At 41.4% G+C, this 17,229-nt stretch overlaps 1 protein-coding gene across 1 annotated transcript in view; it reads left to right on the top strand.

Annotated features, from left to right (window-relative positions):
- klf7b (Kruppel like factor 7b) overlaps positions 1-14,582 on the top strand; it is a 60,011-nt gene extending 45,429 nt beyond the window's left edge. The window contains exons 3-4 of the mRNA XM_062402793.1: positions 2,019-2,142; positions 7,844-14,582. Coding sequence (XP_062258777.1) covers positions 2,019-2,142; positions 7,844-7,895 — 176 coding nt within the window. The 3' untranslated portion in view covers positions 7,896-14,582. The remainder of the gene's footprint in view (positions 1-2,018; positions 2,143-7,843) is intronic.
- Positions 14,583-17,229: the final 2,647 nt, after the last annotated feature.

Below are 17,229 nucleotides of genomic sequence, written 5' to 3'. Positions count from 1 at the left end.
ACGCCTCATCAGCAGTTCAAACGCTACTTCTTTAAAGTTCTTAGGAGACCAGAGCTTAAACCAGGTGTTTCAGACAGTGGCTGAAAGGAGGAGCTGCAGCAATGGACAGTGTTTACTGACCATAGGAGCATGTAACTTTTGTAACGAGGTCACATTCCTGTTAGATTAATTTGTCACAGTGAAGTAGGGGATATTTGTAGAATTTCAGTTACTTTCAAGGTGCATTGTGAAGGGAAGAAGTCTGAAGAGGCCACAACTCTGACAGAACATTACTTTTACTTCGATTGTAAAGAATGTTATCTTCAAACGAACACATTTCTGCTTGTAGCCTTCATCTGGGTAGAGCAGGTTTAATGTCATCAGATTGATCTGAAGCAATAGTGAGTGTAAAGACCGTAAATGATTGGAGCTGTTACAACTTTCCAGAGTGGAAAAATTTGTGATATATGTTGCTGTGCCATGTTTTTGATAAGCTGTCAAACTGGACTATGTACCAGCTTCTGACTGGTGCATGTAGCAACACAGCCACACCAATGCAGTTTCATTATAAACCCAGTACCAGACTTCCTGCTTCAACACACAACACAGTAAATAGAATCACAATCATAGATGTGCATTAAAAACTGCTTTTATTGCAGTATATTAAATATATAAATATATAATCCAGAGATTGTATTGTATTGCTTCTCTGTTATAGATCCAGTAAATAATTTTAATTAATTCAAATAACTTTACTATGAGGTACTTAAAGAACTTGGTGACTCCAAGGTTCAATGTCACTCCATGTTATTTAAGATGTTATTTAGATGATGAATGAATTGTTTTTGCTCAAATTCTTATACCTACTCGTCAACTTATTGATGACCAAAGTAGTATAGTATTACTTTTTGGGTGCTGGAAGGAAGGTCAAATTTGCAGTTTCAGCTTTTGACCCGACACACAAAAGTATTTTTCAAACAGCCTGTTCAAGACCAAACGACTGTACTTTTATTCCACGTCGTGTTCTGTATAAAACATGGGATGGTGGCACATTGTTGTTCCATGTTTGTGACCAGCAGTGGAAGTCGCAACAGAGCCAGATCGACGTCTGTGTAAAGCCAGGTCTGCGGGACAGACGCCAACGTACTTGTGTTACACGTCACACCTCTGATTCCTCAGCAGCAGCGTGCTATCTGATATCACACACTGCGGCGGCTTCACGCCAACTTCTTTTGTTCAATGTAAACAAGCTCAGGCGGCGTAACGAGGAGTCTTAACGGCAGTGTGGCTGGATCGCTCTATAAAAGAGGCTACAGAGAAACACACTCCCATACAGGCATTTACACAGTCAGACATCATCAAGTCCCATCTGAAGACAGGCTGCTCACACACACACATACACACACACACCCCTCTATCTAAAAGACACACACACAGATACACACACACACACACAGCTGGAAGGCTTTCTATCTCAGAGAGATAACTACAGGCTGAGAACAATAGACCATCTCTTCTCCCATCTGGTGAACTGGGGGATGAAACTTCATTTACATTTCAGATCCCACCACCTCAGGGTGTGTGCGTATGTGCGTACATTGTGTGTGAGAAAGCGAGCAAGTGTGTGTATGTGTGTGTCTGTGTGTGTGTGGGCGGGGGAGGAGGGGGTCGATGATGGAGGTGAACAAAATGAGATTCATTTCAGGGTGAATTTAGGATTATGAATTAACACGGCGCAGAGCTGAAAGACTTAATTTACAGTTAATTGAGTGTATTGGCTCATTGAAATGGCTGTTGTGTTAAAACTGATCTGTCTGCCCGGCCCCTGGGCTGCGTGCGTGTGCGCGTGTGTGGGTTTAAAAAGAGCCAGGGGGTGCTAACCTATATTAGTGAACAGCTGTAGTTTGTAGGTGTGGAATTAGATATAGAAATTTTAATAAAACGTGACGTCTCTCTCTCTCTCTCTCTCTCTCTCTCTCTCTCTCTCTCTCTCTCTCTCTCTCTCTCTCTCTCTCTCTCTCTCTCTCTCTCTCTCTCAGGTGAGAAGCCCTACAAGTGCTCATGGGAGGGCTGCGAGTGGCGTTTTGCCCGCAGTGATGAATTGACACGACACTACCGCAAACACACCGGAGCGAAGCCATTCAAGTGCAACCACTGCGACAGGTAAACACACACGCAGGCGACAAAGCCAATGACAAACACACGTTTAGATATTTGCAGGACACTGGCGCCCTTTGTGTGTGAAGGACGAGCTTTAAACTGGGAGCTTTTAAACTCCCAACGTGCAGAACCAAACACGCCTGAGTTGCCATTATGTCAAATACACCAATGTCATACAGACAGGTTTTTTTCATCTACATTAGGACTACCACGATTTCCAAGAGACATTTTGATACAGCTGGAGAAGCACATCAGAATCCATTCACCTGCTTGGTGTCTGATGTCGTACATGCTGGCTCAGTCATTAATGTTATGAGAGCACCTGTTCTATTTCTTCTATTAAGAGTCAGAACGTCTGGAGGGAAAAACGACACGTTAAATTGATTGTTTCATTCAATTAAATCATTTTATATTCTTAAAAATCTTTGAAAAGTGTGAATGATGATAATCGAAACTTCCCAAAGCCCAAGGGGACATGTTGAGGCTCATTAATGTCATCGGTGGAGCTATGTTTTTACTCAATAAAGGGTCCACAAATTGCACAGAGGGGTCAATTATATGTCAAACATCCATGCACAATTCATGATTCAGTAAGATTGGGGTCATTCCTTCATTTGAGTTTGCTGTTGACTCTTTAACTTTAAGCATAGCAACACATCATTGAATATATTTAGAAAATTGTCCCATGCAAAAGCACATTATGATCTTCGAACAAGCTTAGAAAGAAGGATCTCTTAACAAATGTCACTATTTGTTGATGGCAAGTAAGTGACCAAATTCTCACAGAACAGGGGCACTTCAGGGGCCATTCTCGATTTCAGCTGGGGCCAGTGCTCACCTGGCTTCCACCACCGATTTATGCTCAATGTGAGATACCATATAGAAACGAACCGAGCCCACATACTTACGCACATCTTCAAAAAACTTTCGGATAGAGACGAAAAAGATGTAACGCAGCAGTACGAGTTGGCGGCGGATACCAGCATGAAGAAAAAAAACGGTTGATCATGTTGAGCTGGTCATTTCAAAAGTTGCTCACAAGCCTATAAAGTGTGGGCACCCCTGATTTAAAGCTTTATATATATATATATATGTATGTTTATACATATATTTATATATTTATGTATATATACAGAACTGCACTGGTGTAGCTGTGTATATAGAAAACATAGTTGTTATGTATCAGGAAAAATTCTCTAGTTGTGTTCTGGGTGGAAAACCAAGGTAGAGAGAGGATGAGACGTTGTGTCTTTCAAACTTTATCTCCCTGTGGACAAAGGCCAGTGAGTCTGGAGACAATCACATCGTCTCTGTCTGCACAGTGTTTTGTCCTCAAGGAGTGTGTGTGTCTTTGGGTGTGTGTGTGCGCGCGCAAACCTGCTTACTCATTCCCCTGTACTGGCAGTTAAAAGGATTCTGGCTATTGGCAGACTGGTCGCAGCTAATTGAGTGGCACCAGATGCCAGCTCCACTTTAATATACACTCTGTGTGTGTTTGTGTGTGTGGGGGTGTGTGGGTGTGTGTGTGTTCCTGCACTACCTATCTGAACCACACACATGAACACTTTTGCCCTAGAGACAGTGTAATTGGCTGTTGTAGGTTCCCTCTAGTTTGGGTTTTAGACATTAAACCCTCCAGAAACCTGCTGGAAGCTTCTAATCCTGGCTGAGAGCTGGGACTGTATTAGCTCCTTTCTGGCACACACAAAGGCACACACACAGGCACACATACTCACACACACACAGACACACACAGACACACAAGTATATATGCACAGTATGTAAAAACACGACACACGCCAGTACAGAGAATGGAAGTACATTTAGATCCAAAGTCATATTGACTCACACAAACATTTAAATGCTCAGATGTAGCAACAACACACTTGAATAAACAACACTGACGTCAACTTGAAAGACTGCATGAGAGTGAGATAAGTTATTTTGGGTGACAGACATTTCTGTATCAGTAAACCACTGTGTAAAAAGATGGATGACATGACAGCTCCCTGAAAGTGGCCCCCTGGTGGCTCATAAACCCTACCCGCTCCATGTAAGTGAATGGGGACATTGGCCATACTAAAAATATTTAATTACATGTTGAATGTTTTTTTTCCCCAAAGATTATTTAGGTGTTGTAAGTTATTTGATGCCATAAAAGTGAAACGTCCTGTTTGACAACCGAGATTGACTAAGCACGACCTGATCACTAATTCTCAAAGTCTAGCTCCAAATAACGTCCCCTACACAAGATGGCAGGGCCTTACACCAAGATATTTTTGATTAATTTTTGGACAGTGTGAGGAAGTAGAGAAGCAGCATCTCTCATGGCAGACAGGTGGAGCTCTTCTTGTTTTTGGATTGACATGATAATCTCCTGATTGAATCCACACTGCAAAGAAGAACATGTGTGTAAGAAGAGTTTAGTGAGGGAAGGGAACTCCATCTCCCAAGAGGCATTTCAGAAAGAAACATCAGATCACGGAGCATCAAAAATGCCAATCTGAAGCTAACACTATAAGTCCGACAGGTTTGATTTGGAGAGTGTATCCTCTATAGCAATGGCCGCTGAGGCTCATGGGTACTGTTGTATTCAGAGAGAGTGGCTACAGTTACCTGATGTCAATGGACTGTATAACTTATTTTAAAGTCAAGCTGCATGGGCTTTGTTTCAGTTTCTTTCAATGATTCATACAATGTGTTAGCTCGGATTCAAATCTTTAAAAAGCGGATGACTGAACCCAACACACATTCTACCAAAGATGAGGATTCTTTATCTAACTTATATATATGTAATTATATAATATTTATTTAAATTAATTAATTTATTTTTCTTTCTCTGCCAAGCTTTCTACCTGAGCCGAGAAGAATACGTTTTTACATTAAGATCAAAATCATACAATTAAAAAAAAGGTACATGGAAGTGTGCTTAACACAACCAGAAAACAATTTTTTTTACAATAGCACAAAAACACGTACACACATCTGTGGTGGGAGGAGTTCAACAAATATTAACATGAGAATGGCAAAAAAGTGGCAAGCATGAGAGGTTAACATTAGATAGACTGTTCAATCTGACAGTATTTCTCTTGGGGAAACACACACACACACACACACACTCACACACACAGACACACACACCAGTCTGTCATTAATCCTGCCTAATCAAGCGGGGACCCCCTGATGTTTCCATGGAGCTGGAAGGAGGAGAAGGACAAAAAAAGAAGTGAGGAGGAAAAAGGAGAGTTAAGAGGAAAGGAGGAGGAGGAGAACGGGAAGGAGGAGTGTGTGTGTGTGTGTTTAGTGGGAGATGGGCGGTGGGTTGGAGACGGGGGGGCGGTACCAGCTGGTCTGGCTGCTCCGCCCTCCAACAGTGACACAGTAACTGGCATGGCCATCTGTCCAGCAACACACACACACACACACACACACACACACACACACACACAGATTGGTGAAAGTGCAGGAACCACATGGCCAGCTGAGAGCTGAGGGGAAACACTCGGCTCCAAACAACAGTGCAAAGTTCAACTGTACGCTCACCATGTTGAATTTAGGAAACTGAACATATCGTAGCCCGGGAGATACCAAACCGAGCCCAACCCGGACCCGAGCCTGATGTTTTTATCATTTATAATAATCCAAACCTAGCCTGAGCAACCCTTCCCCTAGGGCTCAGGCTGGGAGTCCATACTCTTGTAAATGCAATTTAATGGACCAGTGTGTATGATCTAGGTGAAAGGGATCTATTGGCAGAAGTTTTATGTTAAATAATCCTAGGGATGTTTTCACTAGAGTGTTTTACCTAAATTGTACGAATTGTTGGTTGCTTCAGCTTAGAATGGACCCTTTATATTCACAGAGTTTTAATGACTACTGAAGGCTACCACTGGTTCTCTTTCACGTTTGGAAGGGGGGGTGATGTGAGGTCTGTTCAGCTGGAATATGCAACTTTACCATTAGATGTGACTAAATCCTACAGACTGAACCTTTTAATGTTAACTTTTTTTTTTTCTTCTTATGTTGGATCTAAAGAGCAACATTAAGAGAATGAATCACATGGAAAGCAGGAGAGAGGCAGTGGATTCTACTGCATTGTGACAAACTTTCTATTGTGCCTCCGAGTGTTTGGGCTCCGTCTTCTTCTATCTGGATACAACAACAGCCTGTCTAAACGTGCACGCACTCAAAAACACAAAGAGTAGCCTCTGCTAATTAATAATGAATAAAGCCTCTGGCGAGTTGAATTTCTAATTTATCTCCTCCACATTTTGTTTTGCCTCTTCTTTAGTCATATCATTCATGATTAATCTTATTGTGCGTGTTCGGCTCTAGTGTCTTCACGGTGGTGTAATTAAATAGAAATACTTCATTATGAAGACATGACTTGACATAGTGAGTCTTATATTATGCGTCAGCAGCACCTGGTTTTTATGTCTTATCTCCTACCAGGTGCAGTCGCTTGCAGAGTTAAATGGCCCAGCATCAGACAGCGCTGCCAGCCCGTCTGCATTAGTGTCCGTGTTCACAATACATATCTAATTAGTTTCAACAGTAGTATTTTACCCTGAGCCTGAGGAGTGACTGCAGTGATATATGGAAGTGTTTTACTTGTATTTAGAAAGTCACTGAGCCGGATGTGGCCCGTGTTTGTCTTTGCATGTCTGGTTCCGGGCATAGTCTTACTGTGCCTGAACCGGTATTCTCTCAAATGACCATTAGAGGGCGACAAGACTTGTTCTCTTTGAGAAAATGACGTCTCAGTTGATTTATTATGTCACTAAACATTTCTTCCTTAGGGGTATATAATCTCAAATTTCAAATCATTCTCAATACGGCATGTAGATCATTTAGTTAATTATGTTCCAAAATGACGATAAATCGTGGTATGTGTGCACTGTGTGATTGACAGCTTGTATCATCAGGCTCCACCTGCCGATCCTCCAAATATGGTTACTTCTGGTTTCAAAAACCAAGATGGCGCCATATAAAATGCCAAACTTGTGGCTTCAAAATGAAAAAAAGACAGTACTTTCTCACATAAGATTTTCCATTGGGCTTCTTCAGTTAATTATAAGCTACAGAAGTATCTATGGCAGCTACGTTTTTTAAGGAAGTATTAAATATGTCAATTCTTGATCAATCAATTTGACATATAACCAAATGTTGGACAATTCGTCACCGAAGGGTAGTCCCAGCAAATACACAGAGCCAGTGAGTGTCTCAATGGGTCTAGCGGTGTGGAGCATTTCCAGCAAATACACAGAGACGATGTTCAGCGTAGCGGGCTGGAAGTGTGGAGCATTTCTAACAAATACACATTGCCAGTGGGAAGTTCAAGGGGCCTGGGATTATGGAGGGTTCCCAAGAAATACACAGAGCCAGTGGGGATTTAAAGGGGGCAGGGAGTGTGGCACACTAACAGCTAATACACAGAGCCCGAGGCACTCATCAGCAACACTTGCCAACCTGACATATTATGGTTATTTAGTGAAATCTCCAGTAAAACAGGATATATCGTGCCTTTGTACACATCTTTTCATTGTCATTTTCCTTTTCTGCAGCACAACAATTCAGTTTCTACATATTAATACAGTTTCGTCTTTATGTTTTCTCATTTCATATATTTTTTCATATGTATTTCATGCATACTTTGGATGTAACATTAATATTTCTGGTACCATTTCTTTGTTTCTCCCTGTAGGTGTTTCTCCCGGTCGGACCACCTGGCCCTGCATATGAAGAGGCACATCTGAGGGTGAACAGAAAATGTGTGGGAGAGGGGAAGAATTAGGGGGAGGAAGAAGAGGAGGAGGAGGAGGAGGAGGAGAGATGTGAGGAGAGAGGGATGGGCAGTCGAGCCGTCCGCCCGCCTCATTCACCCCATCCAAAAAAAACATGTCGGCATCCATCTGAGATGGCCGTAGAGATCAAACGGCCCGACAGCCTTTTCCATCGAAGAAGATGAGGGTGACTGGAGGAAAACGAGGAGTAGCTAGATTGTTGTTTTTCTTAAAAATTACACACTCACACACTTGCAATAGAAAACAGTTGACACACCTGTCTTGAATGCATCATCCTGGTGACCTCGAGCCGCTGACATGTGGCTCTGGGGGATTGGACACTGCCAAATCAACATATACTCGCTTGCTGAAAACATAATGCCACCTTTTTTCTTTCTCTGTATTCAGTGTTTTTTAACCCATACAATCTCTTTGGGTGAGGAGTTAGTTCCGTGGGTAAACTTTAAATATCCGTATAGTCAGTTGTTTGTGCTTTAGCAGCTTCTGAAATCAAATACTCAACTTTCTCTACTTTGTTTCTTATTGTTTTTCATACACGGACTTTAAGAAACCATCATCTGCTGCAGTCAGCTTCAGTAATCTATGTGAGGAAAACAACAAAGCCAAATCTGCAGGAGAGAGACTTTACAGATTGACTTCTAGCATGGCTGACAATCGAACCCGGGGCTCGGACGCTGGGTGTTTTGGTGAACCAATGGGGCTTCGGTCAGCGGGCACTACTGCATCTCTCAGGCTCTCCTTCAGCGGGTGTTTGCATCTCACCCTCACCGAGACGCCTGCCGCCTCCGCAGGCTACCTGACAGAAATGCGCAGCGACACTTTCTTCCCTTTTTTTCTACTAAGAGGACAATAATTCTTCTTGTTGTTATTGCAAAGATTGATACTTTGTTCTTTTCTCTTTCGGAGAAAATGTCTTAAAACTCACTGAATTGTTGTTAGAGAGAAAAAAAAAACTGAGAATCTAAGATGACTTCAACAGAATGTGTGGGATGAGAAGGAGAGCGTTGTTGGTCTTTTAATCCCCATGTGCACTGACTCTGCCTCTGCGGCCTGTAAGCAACCAGAGGATGAACGAAAACCAGAATCGCACGACCCTCGGAAAATATTTGTATTTTTTATTTTGGACTAAAATCAAAGAGGAGAGCAGGAGTGTCTTCGGTTTGTTGTGCTACTCGTTCTGCTCGAGGATTCACGAAAACACAACCTTGTCCTGACCTTCAGTGGAATCACACCGCACCGGAGTCAGACTCTGTGAAAACTGAATCTCGTTTGTGTTGTTTTTCGGTGGGGGGGTTTCGTTGATTCTGAAAGTCATCCTGGAGCGCTTTCACAGAATCGAAGATCTGGAAGGCCAGAGATGAGGCCGCAGTGCTGCTGTTTCCCTTGGGATGGAAGACGCCAACCAACCTCTAGGTGTTGGAACCGAACAAACTCGGTCACACCGGCCCACCGGTCCAATTTGCCTGTTTCGTATCCATTGACTGCACTGACCTTTTTTTCAATGTTATCTGTGCTTTTTTTTTCTACTGCGAAAAATATGGAAAAAAATAAGAAACACGATGGAAAAAAAATCATAAAAAGGTTTGAAAAAAATACACTACAAAAACAATACTGTCTCGCTCTACACTTTGCATACAGAACAAACACACATACTCCGTCCACACACACACACTCACACTGCAGTTTCTTTGCTCATGGCTCTTCTCGAGATAAGACTAATACGATTTAGGAAAATAATTATTAAACTAATGAACGGACTTAGAAAACAAAACACTGCATGGCAGGCTTTAATGCAAATGCACACACACCAGCTCATGATGACACACATGCACACTCTTCCTGGAATTATATGTTCTGCTCCCAAATCTTTTTTCACAGTAGGAATTTAGCGACTGTTGTTTAGTAGAAGAGTATCTTAGCTCTCAGCTGGAGGTAACAAACGATTTCAGATCCTGTGAAGTGAGAAATCAGCTTGTTCCCAGTTCCAACAATCACCCACACATCCTCCGCCACAGTTTGTGCCTCTCATTTAATCAGCGTTTTTATCTCCAACTCTGGTTACGTCGTTGGTGACGATTAATTGCAAGAGCCACTTTTTTCAGCGAAGAATAAATCAGACTGAAACAACTAGAGCAGGTCTTTAAGCCACATTTTAAACATGCTGGCATTTCACATCCACATCCATTTCATGGTAAGTCTTGGATAAAAAAAAACTAAATTCATTTCAGTCAAACTGTCTTCAGGATCACAAGCATTGCAAATTTTAAGCACATAGACTGTAAATAAAGATGGACGACGTGTCTTCACTTCCTCCTACTGTCCAGATATGAAGCCAAAATATCCCAGAAACAAATGCTGCCATTTTGCGTTCGATACACGCACTGATTACGAGTCAGTCCCAGCTGTCAATCCAGATGAATCACCCTGTTTTTAAATCATCAAATAACGAATTAGACAGTCGCTCTGGGAACACATACCTCCTCCCAGGCTAATGCCCTAACTCTCCATGTCAAAACAGTGTTCACCATTAATTATCTAGACTGTGTTGTATTCTAATTTGTCCCGTCACAGTTCAAGTCTACCCCGTTACTGTCATGAATTATAATAATTGATAATTAATTATTTTTATGGAAAACCTAACCTCATAAAGAAGGAGATTAAGACCAAACTAACTGGGAACGTGAACACTTCAGTGTGATGACAACAACATAAAATGACTGAAAATGTCTTCGAGAAAAATGGATTTGGCGTGTACTTTGACTTTTCAGTTTGGTCCATGTCCCGTCCATCAACATGGAGGAGGTGAGGTAGCAATCTAGACCTATCAACACACAAAGAAGCATAGCAAAGTGCTTAATAAGGGTACGAAGAAGCTTGCATTAGGCTAGCCCTTTGAGAACGATGATCATGTCTTCACCTAATGCTTTGTTGAAAATAGTGGCTCATTTCTGTGAATTTCCTGAATGCAAATTAAATAACATCAGAATCTCAAAGATAGAAGATAAAACACGAGAGGTGGAAACTGGTGCGAGCACATATCCACACAACCTGCTTCCTTTGATCAGTGGTTTGCGCGGAAAGAAATAAACCTGCCCCGCAATCAGGGCATTACTGACAACCAACATCAGCAGTTGCACTGACACTGCTGGTCCATCCGCCCACCACCACCTGCAGGCCCTGTAGCGCATGCAAACAGTCTACTGCTCGCTGCTGCTGCTACTGACTGGTGTAGGCTGGGTGAGGGTGCAAGGTTCCTGAAGCTGGCAGGAGATTTCACATCCCGTCGTGCCCGGTCGCCGTGCTAGTTGGCCTTGCCAACCCTCATTAGGTGAAACAGTGAAAACATTCCCCTTCAGGGGGGGTTTATGGTGCAGCTTCGAACAATCGATACCAAAAACCTCCAGCACGGAACTACCCTTTAGCCACGGGCAGAATCTCCCCAGTCAGGAGAGATCAGCGGGGAACCGCCTCCGTATGAGACCTCTGTATCCAGCGGCAGCTTTCTCTACTAACTGTCTTTCTGCTAAATATGACACAAATCAACCCACGTATGAGATGAATCCAGTGTTTCATGTTTGATTTCATTTCATTTTTACTGTTTGTTTTTTCAGTGACAAAATCTGTATCGATGGTTGTTTTCTTCAGCTTGGAAGATGCAAGGTCACGCCAAAATGTTGAGACATGCAGAGGGATGTAGAAGGACGTACAATCACAGAGGGATGGGGATCGTAGCACTTTTGATGGAATGAATGTGTATTTGTGTGTGTGTGTGTGTGTGTGTGTGTGTGTGTGTGTGTGTGTGTTTGTGTCCCATTATGCCAACTGTGAGGGAAGCAGTGATTAAGCAAAATGGTTGATACCAGATTTCTTTTAACTGTGCAAACACGTGGGAGAAATGCTTTTAATCAAAGCAATGGCCTACAATGTGTCCATGACGTTCTTTGCTCTGACAGTTCATTCATTGATGTATTTATATAAATCATGGAGCCCGATGATTTAAGTCAAAGAGATGCAAACTTGCACTTAATATTGAAGCACGTTAAATTAATTGAAGATTAATTAAATAACTATTTTCTGTTTTTCCTGCCCCGAAATCTCAGGATTTGTTAGTAATTGTTCTGATTGTTAAAAAAGTGATGAAGTAATAATAATAGGAGTGTCCACATGTAAATCAGATCTAAAAAAATCTCATCTGCTGCCGTGTAGTTTGATCATTTCATTAACAAAGGAAGCCAGATGCAAAATCAGCAAGTCATTTGCATTTTGTACTCGTTTTCCCCGACACTTTGTAAAACCTGACGCGTCTAATATGAAGCTGCTAATATAAGAGAACCTGATGTACAGACGAGAGTGGATCAGTGTCATCTTGCAGGTGGAAACAAATGTTTGCCTGCTGCCTAAATTACAATTAAAGTTACAAAATTACTTGAATTGATCTTCTCCTTTTTTTTAATTAGCATATTTTTAGATGAAAAGCCAATAAATTGTGAATAAAATGAGCCTTAAGTAGAGTTTAAAAGAAAGTGAGACTTTCAGCACATTTCTGCGAAACAAACGTCCCCCAAAACGTGAACGTGAACGTACCAGATTGTCGATTTCATTCACAGGTTTAAAGCATAAATGTAATGCTACGTTGAAATCGTGTTGCTGGCCAGACTGAAGCGACTCATCATTTCTCTCCTCTTTAATTAAAATCCCTCTCGACATGTGGCAGATCTCAAAGTCACTTTCAATATGACCTCACATATCGTTCCCTCCGTGTCTCTCGGCCTGTTGAAGCAGATTTTCTGTCCGTGTGATTTGCTCGGGGTCTCCTGTCGTCTCTCAGCCAGTTAGTGGCCGTCCCGCCGCTCTGATTAGCATGAAACACTTCCAGGTCCTGTTCTCTGGATGCATTTCAGCTAATGAGTTATCGCTCTGGGTCACAGGGAAACTCGGTGGTCTGAAAAAAAAAAAAAATCCCATCAGTGACCTTGAGCCAGGTCTGTACCCAGAAGTGGATGCAGGAGAAACAGAATATCCCGTTGCAAATTCATTTTGATGAACAAAAGGATTTCAGAAATAATTTAGCCATGTGAAAATCTTTAAATCAGCCCTCGTTTTTATTCATGTATTACAGATTCAATAAACTACGATTTATCTGCAAAGTCCCATCAGATATTTAATCTGAATCCCCCGACGCTCCGTCATCCTCCCCAGTGGAAGTGCCATCCGTGTTTCCCTCCACCCTGACCCCCATAGCTCCCACTCTGTCCACAGCAGTTGTCCATGCATTATAAGCTGCAGGAATGCTGAATGCACACTTTACACATTTTGCCCAAAGATTTGCATATTTGCAAGTTAACTGCTGTGAATGTAGTGGACGTAGAGGGAACGAGCTGAGAGGCAGAGACGCAGAAAATTTGCGATGGATGGCAGGTGGAAGGAGAGGGATTGTTTTTTGTCCCTTTTTTTTCTCTTACACACCAATTAAATCTTAATTACCGGTTTGCTCCGAACCTTCATGCTTCGTATCATTCTCGTTCTCGGGTCCACTGTCAGCTGGAGCCAAACTCATCATTCACAAATGTAAAATAATGTTCTCATGGTCTTATAGGGTGCCCACTGTAGTGGCGCTAGCAGCTTAAGCAGGAGTGAAGTAGCTTTAGTTAAAGTTAGTTTCTTAGCACGCTGCAAATAGCACTAATCAAGTCTCATATTTCAGAGTAAAAGGTGGACTGGAGATTTGGGGAACCAAGGTGTTATCACATGAGTTCATCATCCTCATGCATCAAATGGTCAAGAGGAATCTCGTTTGGGACTAAAGGTGTTTTGACACTGGTGGATATTTCCAAATCAGGGAATGATTAAAATTAAAAAAAAAAAAGAAAAAAAAGCTTCAGATTAATTGATAGGATTGCTTTGCAGCCATAGAGCAGTTTGTACCCCACAAATCTAAACTTTTCACAATAACCAGAAGCCGAGAAATGCTTCTTTGACAAAATTTCTCATATCTATGAGATGATTCCCCCTCAAACCCAGTGTGAAACAGCCTTTAGACGTCCTCCTTCTTTGACCACAGCCAGTTGTTTAGGCATCGTCCTTTGAGGAACCCGGCTTCAGTTTCCCCAGTTCTCCACCATATCCACCCCGAAGTAGGATTGTTACTTCTGGCAGCTTTTGTAAATAGCGTGAGATCTTACGGACCGCTCTGTGTGAAATTATCCAGCACCGTCTCAGACATTTCACCATTTCTATAGGTCTACTTTAGTTCTCGCAAACATTGCACTACATGATCATACTTAGCTTTTGCACTCACCACATCCGGGCACAGCTAGCATAGACTGTTGGAGCACTCAGAAATCCACTTAACATTTGTTACGCACGTCCAGGATGCACTTTGCCACCAAGAACCATTTACCATGGGTCCACTCGCAAGAGATCCGACTGAGATATCATAACCTTCCAGGGCAATGCCTTTTTCATCACCGTCAGTCTGGGGGATACTTTACACTCAGTCCAGCTGTGACTTGGTTGAAATGTCTTGGTATCACTCGCATCCCGGAGTGTCTGTCTGTCTGTCTGCCTGTCTGTCTGTCTGTAATACTGTGTCAGTCCATGCTTGATGTGTCAGTATATAAGAGATTCACAGATCCTTTACTCCTCCTGTTGTGTCTGTCTGTTCTTACCCACTCACCCTACCCCTCTCCAACTGGAGCCACAACCGTCAGAGCCCTCAAGGGGCCCAGGTCGCCGACAGTCCTCAGATATCCAGCTCTACTTCTCAAGACTTATGCAGCTTGGGAGCTCGAAGCAGTTTTTTGGTGAAATTACTTTTCCAGCTAAATGTCCTCGGTCAGTTTGTTTAACTTCAGTCAACCTGTCCTTGTAGGTGCTTTTCCATCTCAGTTCGCCTCTGATGCCTGATGCTTTCTCGTTAAGTTCTTTTGATGAAGAACTACTTCAGTTGGCCCATTGGTTTATCTTTATCTCTAAGTATGTGGATGAGGATTGGTACCAAACAATTCTGTTTGTCTTTTGAATACACAGTAGCTACATCCCTCCAACTGATTACAGCATCATATCAATCTTGGCCAATTACATAGACAAAACTGTGTCTGCTGAAGTCTGAAATGTGTTTCAACCTGTGTTGGAAAGATTATTATTTTCTTACTTCATGTATGAAACACCAAAACAAATCTTGTCCAGACTTTAATGTAAATGTATTAAAAGATGAACGTCCGCCTTCACTTGAAGATGTAGGAAGAATCATTTGAATTCTATTGACACTCACTTATGGGATAAACCATCATCTTTTTTCGACCATAAAGTCAAACTGACAAGTGTGTAGGATGAATGTACATTATTATAAAGAAATCAACAGGTTCTTTATTTTATTCATTAACTATTCATACTTGTTTACTTTCATACTATTGTCTACCAACAACAAGTCACTGCTCTCCAGCTGCTTTTCTAGGACCCAGTAAAAGATTCAATATTTTCTCTGGTGCCAAACAGAAGTTGTAGTTATCGTCGATCAAAATAGAGTTTTTTAAGATGAAAAATTACATTTTAAAAAGTTTAAAATTTGAGGTTCATGCATGATGTTGGACTTGCCGAAATGAATGATGCTGTGAACTGTATACAATGAAAAATCCCATTTCCAAAACCTCTGCACTTCATCTTGCACGTAACATATTATCATAACCAACAAGCTAAGAGGCAAAAGTGCTGAAAAAGATTCAAGAGATTTTATGTACATAGACCAAAATTCTTACTTTGCAAGTTCTCCAATAAAAGATTTAACACAAAAATAAGATTAAACACAGAAACTTGCAGCAGGTTTGTTAAAGTCATTTAGCTCTAAAGTAATAAATATCAGCATCCACATCGACTCAAACAGAAATCCGGAGACACAGAATGGATTTTGGTGCCAAGTCTCATCTTAACATATTGTAAAATTGACCAATCCCCAGATGCCATAAGGTGAAAGCTGGTATTTAAGCCCTTTCATATCCAGTGTGTGTCCATAGTCTGTTTAAAAATCACAACTGTGTGTTTTCTGGGATGAATAGACAAAAGTGAAGACGATGGCAGACGTGTTTTCACCATCTCGACATCTCCGGGGCTCTGTAACCCTGACACCTCTCATATCAACCTGGGATCACTCTCACCCGCCGTCCTCTCCTCTGTCACTGTCACATCTGTTGAGTGTTTTCTTTATTTTTATTTTCATTTTGAGTTCTCTTACGATGTTTTCCTGTACAAAGTGTTTAAAATATTATTTGTATTATATGATGTTAGTAAGGTAATGTTCTTTATTAAGGAAGAAGAAAAATTTATTTTTGTTACTGGTCTGTTTCATAATTCTTTTCTAAATTGGTATTGTAAGATATCTATGCAAGAACTGTTAAGTGGAGCATTTTTATTTAAGAATGTAATATGTGTAATAAATGGTAGAATCTGGATGCGGCTCCCTTGTGTTTGTTTCTCAAAAAAGGTTTTAAAAATCCTTAACACACCCAAAATCTGCAATCTCATGACTCATGAAACACTTTTACTTGATGCAGGATTTTCTTCAGACATTTTCAAACATGAACTCAAATTCCCAAACAAATGGGGCCAGACTTTATCTGGAGTTTGCTTTTCAGATATAAAGAACGCAGAAGAACGGGTCAGACAAGTGTGCTCATTCATACATTATCCAGAGTTTAGGCCTAATTTATTATTTTCAGTATTTGTCTTGATTCATTTATTATTCGATCAATAAAAACAATCACAGAAAATGTACTAAACAACGTTCCCACCAGACTTTGTTTGCGCCAAAGGTGACATGTTAATATATGGTTTGTTTTGCAGAGCCAACATCATTTATTAACCACAGTTAACAGTTAACCTTGAAGATGTGGTATTTAAGCATAATGTAGTCAAATTACATCTGGAGCAGCTGTAATAGAAATTAAATAAATGTGTATTTCCCTTCACTTTCTGATCTAATGAAAGTTTGCTTCTTTTCATTCCACTTGCATCCCTTCACTTTCCACGAAGCTGGCAGAAATCTCCCACTATAACCTTCCAAATTACTGAGATACCCCCTGTATGGACACCCAGATGATTAAATTATGAGCAACATGACGGCACATTATTCCTTGTTAACAGCCATTTAAAGCAGATGGAAACACCCTGTCTGGCCATTGGCGAGAGCGCAGACGTATGGCGCAGAGGGCCGCCGCCGCATAACCACCACAGAATGGCTCATATTCTCAACACCGGTGGTAATTCAAGTCTTTATTACAAATTAAAACAA

Source organism: Platichthys flesus, chromosome 13, assembly GCF_949316205.1.
Source record: "Platichthys flesus chromosome 13, fPlaFle2.1, whole genome shotgun sequence".
Lineage (NCBI taxonomy): Eukaryota > Metazoa > Chordata > Actinopteri > Pleuronectiformes > Pleuronectidae > Platichthys > Platichthys flesus.
The sequence above is the reverse complement of the archived record's forward strand: the minus strand, read 5'-3'. Positions and strand labels throughout refer to the sequence as shown.